We start from the raw sequence: 8,589 nt of genomic DNA on the forward strand, positions 1-8,589 counted from the left end.
TAAATTATACATATTTTTTACAGAAGTAATAATAATTATGCTAAAAGTTATATTTAACATGACTACGATTCGTTGATAATATAAAAAAAATTATACATGTAATATATAGAAATTAATTTAAATTTAAAATTTATATTTTAAAAGTTAATTTTCTCTTTTTTATTTCATTTATTAATTAACAAAAGCAATATATTATCATTTATTTTCCCCCTTTTCTTCCAATAATATAAATAGTGATAGTGATAAAAAATGTAGTTAGCATTTCATTGAAAAATTTCTATTATGAATTTCTTAACAAATATGTTTAGAACACAAGTTACATTTGTAAAAAGAATAGTTATAGAGTTTGTCATTTCTTTATAATTATTATGTAAAAAAGTAACCTTTGATGGGGAAAAATTTCTAGAAGTTCCCTTGTTTTCATGCAGTGGGATTTCAAAGCCCACTCTATCTCACTCTGACACACAACACTTGCCTGGACACAACAAAACAGTCAGCAGCTTCCGCCGCGTCACACACAGACTCTTTTTCTTCACTCTGTTCTCTCTCTATCACACACAAACACAACAACATCAACAATTACGAACCCCCCAAACATTCCCTTTGTTCCAAACAAAAATGCTTTTCCGTTTCAACTTCCCCTTCACGATCCGATCCTTCTTCATACCCCCTCCATGCATTCTTCTTTTCGTTCTCTTCTCTTTCACGTGCTTCAATTCCACAGGTTCCTGCATTCATGCGTGCATTTTTTTTTTCTTTCTCGTTAAATTTTTCAAATTTTCGTTTGTTCTGTGTTTTTCCTTTGATGGGGGTGTCGTGTTTTCCTAGTTGGGCAAGAATTTTGCTTTTGTTCCTTTCTGCATGGCGTGGACCTCACGGCGTGTTGAATTGGAACGAGTGTTTGAGATTGATGGCACGCCTTGTTGCGTGATGAATGGTGATGGGTTTGTGGCGGCTTTTCCTGTTGTTGATGATGCCAATGGTTTCAGTGGGGCGTTTGGATTATTTTTTTCTTGCTTGCTATTAATTTTCGGTACCAAGGAATGAAATTGATATTCTGATTATCTGTCTTGTTATAAAATGCTAGGTAAAGATTGATATGACATTGAATTTGCATGGTGTAAAGTGAGTTTTTTATCATGGTGAATTGGTGATTGAATATGTAACAGTGAAGTAGTATGATTTCACAAACTAGTGATTGACTTTTAGCAATGTTTGGTTTTTTTTTCTTTATGGGAAAATGTTCATCGTTAGTTAATTAGTTTTTTGTTTAGCGGGGGATTCAAAACCAATACCTATTCCTCCCCGGCTCCCACCCTTCTCCATTTAGCACTAAAGTCTAAACCAACCTTATATCTCCTGCTTGTTTGCTTTCTTTGTTCATTCCTTTATCAAGTCCAGAAAATTGTGTATTTCTCATAATTTCTATCGTACTTTCCAATTTTCATATGTATCACCACTGTCTTTGTTGTTTATCTTTCAGAAGCTTATGTATCCCCCTCTCCCCTTCATATATTAATTTTAATTTTAAGTTTTTCTGTTTATCTTTCAGAAGCTTATGATCCACTTGATCCAAATGGAAATATCACAATCAAATGGGATATTATAAGCTGGACACCTGATGGCTATGTTGCAAGTCTATTCTTTTTTTCAATGTCGCCTATTAAAATCAGAAGCAAATAATCTGATTTTATAATTAAACATGATGGTTCTAAATGTTTTTGGCTCTTTTTCTCTCTACTAGTTGGGCACAACTTTTGTGGTGGATCTGCATGTTTACAACAGTTGCATGTCATATGTTATATGTCTGTTCTTGCTTGGATAATATAACTTGCTTGAAGGTTTGAAATACAAAATTATTTTGTTCCTAGACAAACGAAAGCAATAAGTTCTCAGACTAATTCTTTACTATTAAGAGAAATTCATGTGAGACCCCTTTAAATTTTGTGGGCCCCACTTACTATTTAATGGGAGCCAGCGCCACATGAATTTCATTCAATTCAATAGTAGAGAATGTGTTGTTACTTGTTAGTATTCTTCATATTCCAATTAGGAATATGACAGGCTTTGAATTTTAAATTACACTTGGAGCCATTTTTTGTACAATATTCAAGTCTGTGCTTAGCATTTAGTACTTCATATGTAAGGTGTAAAATTATTGAATAAACTCAAGTTTATAGATGAGTTTATTTAAATTAGTAACTATAGCCATTTAAAATGAATTGCGTTTATTTGTTTTCAATCATTAGTTATTTAGATGTCTAAGAAACAATTGAATGGACAGGCTGTTGTTACAATGTACAACTTCCAACAATATCGTCATATCTCAGTGCCTGGGTGGTCACTAGGATGGACATGGGCAAAGAAGGAGGTAATATGGAGCATGATAGGAGGGCAGACCACTGAACAAGGGGATTGTTCAAAATATAAGGCAAACATCCCACATTGCTGTAAAAAGAACCCTATAGTTGTTGATTTACTTCCCGGAACACCTTACAACCAACAAATTTCAAACTGCTGCAAAGGTGGTGTACTCAGCTCGTGGGCACAGGACCAATCCAAGGCGGTTGCAGCATTTCAAGTCAGTGTAGGTAGTGCCAGTACCACTAACAAAACTGTCAAAGTGCCAAAAGATTTCACACTGAAAGCGCCCGGACCCGGTTACACGTGTGGGCCGGCAACAATTGTGAAACCAACTCAATTTTTACAACCAGACAAAAGGAGAGTGACCCAAGCACTTAGTAAGTTATAATGGACTTTTATGTTCATTTCCACACTTGTCAGTATAATTATCTTCTTGTAGTTTTTGTTAGTGGTAAAATTTGGTATTCTGCTCCATAAGTACTTATAAGAGAAGAAAATAAGAAAAGTAAAATGAATTGTGTTTCTCTTATAAGCTAAAATCAACTTATGCACTTACTTTTATAAAAGTTCTCTAATCTATCTTCCCCTAAAGTTGAGGTGCATAAGTTGATTTTAACTTGTGGGTCAATTAATTTTTCCTTTTTGTTTCCTTTTACTATAAGTATTTATGGAGAATTTTATCCATATGGGATCTAAATAAACAGTTGTTCTGAGTTTTTACTTCCTACTAGCAAAATCCATCAACTTAGTTTGACCTTAACATTGCTCTGATTTATTGCAGTGACATGGAATGTGACATGCACATATTCACAATTTCTTGCTCAGAGAACACCCAGTTGCTGTGTCTCGCTCTCATCTTTCTATGACAATACAGTTGTACCCTGCACTACATGTGCATGTGGCTGCCAGGGCAACTCATCTCAATCAGGAGAATGTGTAGAGTAGGTTTTAAATACCCAGGGCACTGTGATTTTTTCCTAAACAGAAAGAAATGTTATATACTTACATTTGTCCTTTTTTTATGTCACTACAGTCCAGATTCACCACATTTGCAATCAGTTGTTTCCAACGCTGGACCTGGAAAGAGTAGTATCACACCTTTGGTTCGATGCACTCGTCATATGTGCCCAATCCGAGTTCACTGGCATGTTAAGCTTAACTACAAGGAGTACTGGCGTGTGAAGGTCACTGTTACTAATTTCAATTACGGGATGAATTATTCTGATTGGAACTTGGTTGTTCAACATCCAAACTTTGACAATCTGACCCAACTTTTCAGTTTCAACTACAAAGCAATAACTCCCTACGGGTCAATAAGTAAGTGTGATCTTTCAAGGACTTGCAATCTTACAGACATAAAATACTGATGGTTATTTAACTTAATTGAATAAAGTGTATAGTTTTAGACCAGGCATCATTGTTGGTACTAATTGGTAGTATATCTGACAACCACTCCAAGATTATCAAGGGGTTGTCAAATTTCTTGAGTAGTAAATTTATTTGGTGTCCCTACGTAACAAATTAAGAGTCCAACTTCTTGAGAGTAGGATTACCTTCCATTGTAATCTCTTCTTCTTTAAGATTTCTGGCTTCACTCTTGACTAACACTTCATTTGCATTTTTATAAAATGCTTAAATTTATCAATTACTATCATATTTCCTTTTTATGTTCAATTTTTTTCTTCCCAAATTTCTATTGTATATACTTTCAAACTCTTTTGAATTATATATATATATATATATATATATATATATATATATATATATATATATATATATATATATATATATATATATATAATTTTATATTTTTCTCTAAAAATCTACCTGAATTAATTATGCATACATCCCTTGTAATTTCAAACAATTTTCTTTTAATTTATATTTTTAAAATTTTTACCTACCTTTGCAATGTACAAAATACTTGTTAGTGAGATTCTAAACTTTCTGGTCATAATAACTGCATGAGCAACACATTCTTATTTTCGCAATAGAACATGTATTTTGTGGAGACACCAAAATGATTATTGATCTAAGTTACTTTTAATAGATGATACAGCAATGCTTTGGGGACTTAAGTTCTACAATGATTTTCTCATGCAAGCTGGCCCTCTTGGTAATGTACAATCAGAGCTACTATTCAGAAAGGATAAATCAACCTTCACTTTTGACAAGGGCTGGGCCTTCCCTCGGAGAGTCTATTTCAATGGCGACGTTTGTGTGATGCCGCCACCTGATGCTTATCCATGGTTACCTAATGCGGGTTCCAGGCAAATAGTTTCCCTGCTTGCTTTGGTGATGTCCTCTTTGGTAGCCTTGGTATTATATGCAGATACTTAAAGTTCCTATTCATGCCACACTCATCAAAAATCTTAAAGTGTGACAAGTTTTGACTCAAATTTTGGGATACCAATTTGGAATTTGAACCAAGCCAGGGTATGACATCCAGTGACAATTCAAGAGTAGCTCAGTTGTCCTATGATCTGTTTGCAAGTTTCAGCATATGGGGCGTTTGAATTTGCTACTATATTGTTATTTCTGACTGTTATAATGTAATGAAGTATTTATTGGTTTTAGATCCATAGTTACAGTTGGCGCTGTAAGTATTAGAAATATATAAAGGTACACAATGATGTAATTCATAAACGAATGTCTGTATTTGACGTGAGAATCGTTTATTGATTTATTCTTTGCAGCCGCCTAATTAAATTATGAGCGTTTATCATCTAACACGTTAGGTAAATATTTATATATTTAGTCACATGTTGAGAAATTGATCGAGTTAAAATACCATAAAATTAGTTTATGAGTTGGATCAATTGTTATATGAATTTTATCATTAATTTTTTTGGAATAAAACAATATATAAAAATGGTATTTTAAATTTTTGAAACAATATAAATCACTGTTTTAAAAAAATCATTTTTAATCAAAATTAATTTCACTCAATATCAATTGTGTAAATGCTTATTCAAATACACAGTAAAGTTGTCCAAAGAAATAAAATAAAAGACATGAATTGTTCATTATGGCATTGGAATAACAGCATCATCAATCTATGATTCTGACAAAATCAGTGTTGAGATTTACATTTTAGCATCCCTTTTGGTGCCCACATGTCATAAAAACACGGCCATGAGTTTGGCTTGGTGTTTCCAAAGAATTTGAGTATGCATGCCTATTGTCACGTTACCATTAAGAAGGTAAAATACATGGTTTCAAAATTTTCACAAAATTCTGACACACTATGCACCAATTCACCAAACTGATAACAAGAAAAGCAACAAGAAAATGAATGCAGGGAAGTTAAGTAGGCTTGCAGGTGCAGAGTTAGGGAGAAAAGGGTAGGCGTCAGGTTGGGGCAGCACGCATTCATCACCATTAAAGTAGACCTTGCGAGGAAATGCCCAACCCTGCTTGAATGTGAATGTATCCTTGTCCTTCTGAAGAAGCTGTTGAAGATTAATCTAGAAAAGTGTAGATGTATAATTGGTGGTCCATTATCTAGAGAGTTCTACACCTATGGAGATGTTGTAGTGTGTAGAAACTTCTTGATGGATGTAGAAAAATATCTTATTATCTAAAGTCATAGAAGCACCTAGAACATTATAGAGATGGATGGTAGATGATAGATGAGTCTAGAAGACTCTAGGACTAAGTAGTATAGAAGTGTGTAGAAATCACCTATGTAACCTATATAAAGGCATAAGTTGTAGCAAGTCAAGTAATGTAAAAAAAGAAGCTAATAAGCACAATTCAAGTTAAGGTGTCAATTTTCTGAAAACTCATCCTCTTCCTACTCCCATCATTTCTATCATACATTTCTACCATATCCTTCCATAGAGAAAAGGCATAACCACGTCTCATATCCTAACAGTGGCATCGAAGCAGTGTTGATCCTATGACATTTGCTACATCACCTAGCCCACCAACCTTCAACTATAACCAAACCTTAGTTCCCATATTTAATGGGGAAACATATGATTATTGGAGCATCCAAATGCAAACTCTATTCATCTCACAAGACTTGTGGGATGTTATAGAGAATGGCTATCCAGTCCCAGAAAGCCAAGAAGAATTGGCTACGTGGACAGCAGCAAAGCAAAAGGAGTACAAGCAAAACAAGCAACATGATGCTAAGGCTATGCTATTTATCCAACAAGGAGTTAGTAGAGAGATCTTTCCAAGAATCATGCAAGCAAAAAATGCAAAGGAGACGTGGGAGACTCTAAAAAACGAATTTAAAGGCACAAACAAGGTAATTTCTATTAAACTTCAATCTTTGTGGAAGGATTTTGATACATTAATAATGCGGGAAGATGAATCTATATAATCTTTCTTCTCTCGTATCTCTAATATCTTCAATCAAATTAGAAGTTACGGGGACACGATTGAAGACAAGAAAATAATACTAAAAATATTAAGAAGTCTTCCCGTAAAATATGATCATATTGTGACTGCCATAGAAGAATCAAAATATTTATCTAAACTCACTCTAGTAGAATTAATGGGTTCTTTAGAAGCTTATGAATCTAGAATGAAAAGATTTGAGCAGCCACTAGAGCAAGCATTCCAATCTAAAATTAATATCTCTAAAAATGATGGAGATAAGAAAAATAACCATGGTAAATTTCCTCAAAAAAGAGGAGGAGCATTTACTAATCGTGGTAAAAGGAGCAGAAAGAAATAGAGTAATAATGCTTTAAGCTCCTATTGCAAATTATGCAAGAAAAATAATCGTGATACAAATGATTGTCGGTACAAATACAAAAAGTGCAAAAGGCACCTACACTACGAAAAAGATTGTTTTTATCGACAAAAAGAAGAAGCAAATTTTCTAGAAAATAAAGAATCCCTTGATCATACTTTGTACTCCACTTTATCTTCTCAAGAATCAAGGGATGTATGGTATGTTGATAGTGGTTGTTCAAACCATATGACAAAAAATAAAAGTTGCTTTGTGCAACTAGATGAGACAATAAAATCCAAAGTTACACTTGGTGATGGAAATGTTCAAATAGTTGAAGGAAAAGGCACCAAAACTCAAAATGGTAGCAAAAAATATATCCATGATGTTTTTTATGTGCCAGGTCTTACTCAAAATCTTCCAAGTGTTGGTCAACTTATTCATAAAAATTATAAAGTCATCTTTGATCATGATAAATGTAATATCATTGATAAAAGAAATGGCCAAATTATTTCTATCAAAATGGCTCCTAATAAAGTATTTCCTCTATTTATGTTATTTGGGAAAAACAATGCATTGAAATATGAGAATATGGATGAGTCCATACTGTGGCACTTGAGGTATGGTCATCTAAACTTTAATGGCCTCAAATTATTAAAACAAAAAAATATGGTGCTTGGGCTTCCTTTTATTTCATCTAACCTTAAAGTTTGTGAAGGCTGCATTTATGGCAAGATGCACAGGTTACCATTTCCAAAAATATCTTAGAGAGCTAAAGCTCCACTTCAATTGGTGCATGCTGATATCTAGGGACCATCAAGTACCCCCAGCTTTGGTGGAAGAAGATATTTTCTCCTCTTCATTGATGACTACACTCGAATGATGTGGGTGTACTTCATCCAACAAAAATCCGATGCATTCTCTTGCTTCAAGGAGCTCAAGGCCCTAGTGGAAAAGCAAAGTGGGCATTCCTTCAAATCTTGAGAACAGATCGTGGGGGAAAATTCAATGGACACATATTCATCAATTTTTGCAACGATCATGGCATCAAGAAGGAGCTGATTGTTCGTCACACTCCACAACAGAATGGTGTCGCTGAAAGGAAAAACAAAACCATTGTGGAAATGGCTCGATCGATGCTACAACACAAGAACCTGCCAAAGAATCTATGGTCGGAAGCTGTTAGCACAACAATATACATCCTCTACCGTTCTCCAACTAAAGCAGTCTTAAATATGACGCCATATGAAGCATGGTTCAACAGAAAACCAACAGTTGATCATTTTAAAGTTTTTGGATGTGTTACTTATTCACACATTCCAAAGGAGAACCAAGAAAAGCTCAATGAAAAAGGAGAAAAATGTATCTTTGTCGGCTATAGTGACCAATCTAAAGGTTATCGATTATTCAAACTAGATTCAAAGCAGCTGATCATTTCAAGATATGTCATCTTTGACGAAGGAGCAAGCTAGCAATGGAGTACTGAAGTCAATGAGATGCAAGAAATAACCAATCCAAGCCCGTGCACACTACCACCA

At 34.2% G+C, this 8,589-nt stretch overlaps 1 protein-coding gene across 1 annotated transcript; it reads left to right on the forward strand.

Annotated features, from left to right (window-relative positions):
- The first annotated feature begins 481 nt into the window (after nt 1-481).
- Nucleotides 482-5,050, forward strand: LOC100797383 (protein COBRA). Its single transcript, XM_003518132.4, has 6 exons — nt 482-724; nt 1,553-1,632; nt 2,285-2,741; nt 3,146-3,305; nt 3,398-3,681; nt 4,415-5,050. The coding sequence occupies exons 1-6, from the start codon at nt 619-621 to the stop codon at nt 4,702-4,704; spliced, it is 1,377 nt and encodes a 458-aa protein (XP_003518180.1). The 5' UTR covers nt 482-618; the 3' UTR covers nt 4,705-5,050.
- Nucleotides 5,051-8,589: the final 3,539 nt, after the last annotated feature.

The sequence above is a fragment of the Glycine max genome, chromosome 2, assembly GCF_000004515.6.
Source record: "Glycine max cultivar Williams 82 chromosome 2, Glycine_max_v4.0, whole genome shotgun sequence".
Taxonomy (NCBI): Eukaryota; Viridiplantae; Streptophyta; class Magnoliopsida; order Fabales; family Fabaceae; genus Glycine; species Glycine max.

Excerpts from the sequence above, each read along its gene's own strand:
- LOC100797383 (XM_003518132.4), top strand. The coding sequence starts at position 619 with ATGCTTTTCCGTTTCAACTTCCCCTTCACGATCCGATCCTTCTTCATA. Across the intron at positions 2,742-3,145 it reads GAGAGTGACCCAAGCACTTA|TGACATGGAATGTGACATGC; the intron begins GTAAGTTATAAT and ends GATTTATTGCAG. Across the intron at positions 3,306-3,397 it reads CAATCAGGAGAATGTGTAGA|TCCAGATTCACCACATTTGC; the intron begins GTAGGTTTTAAA and ends ATGTCACTACAG.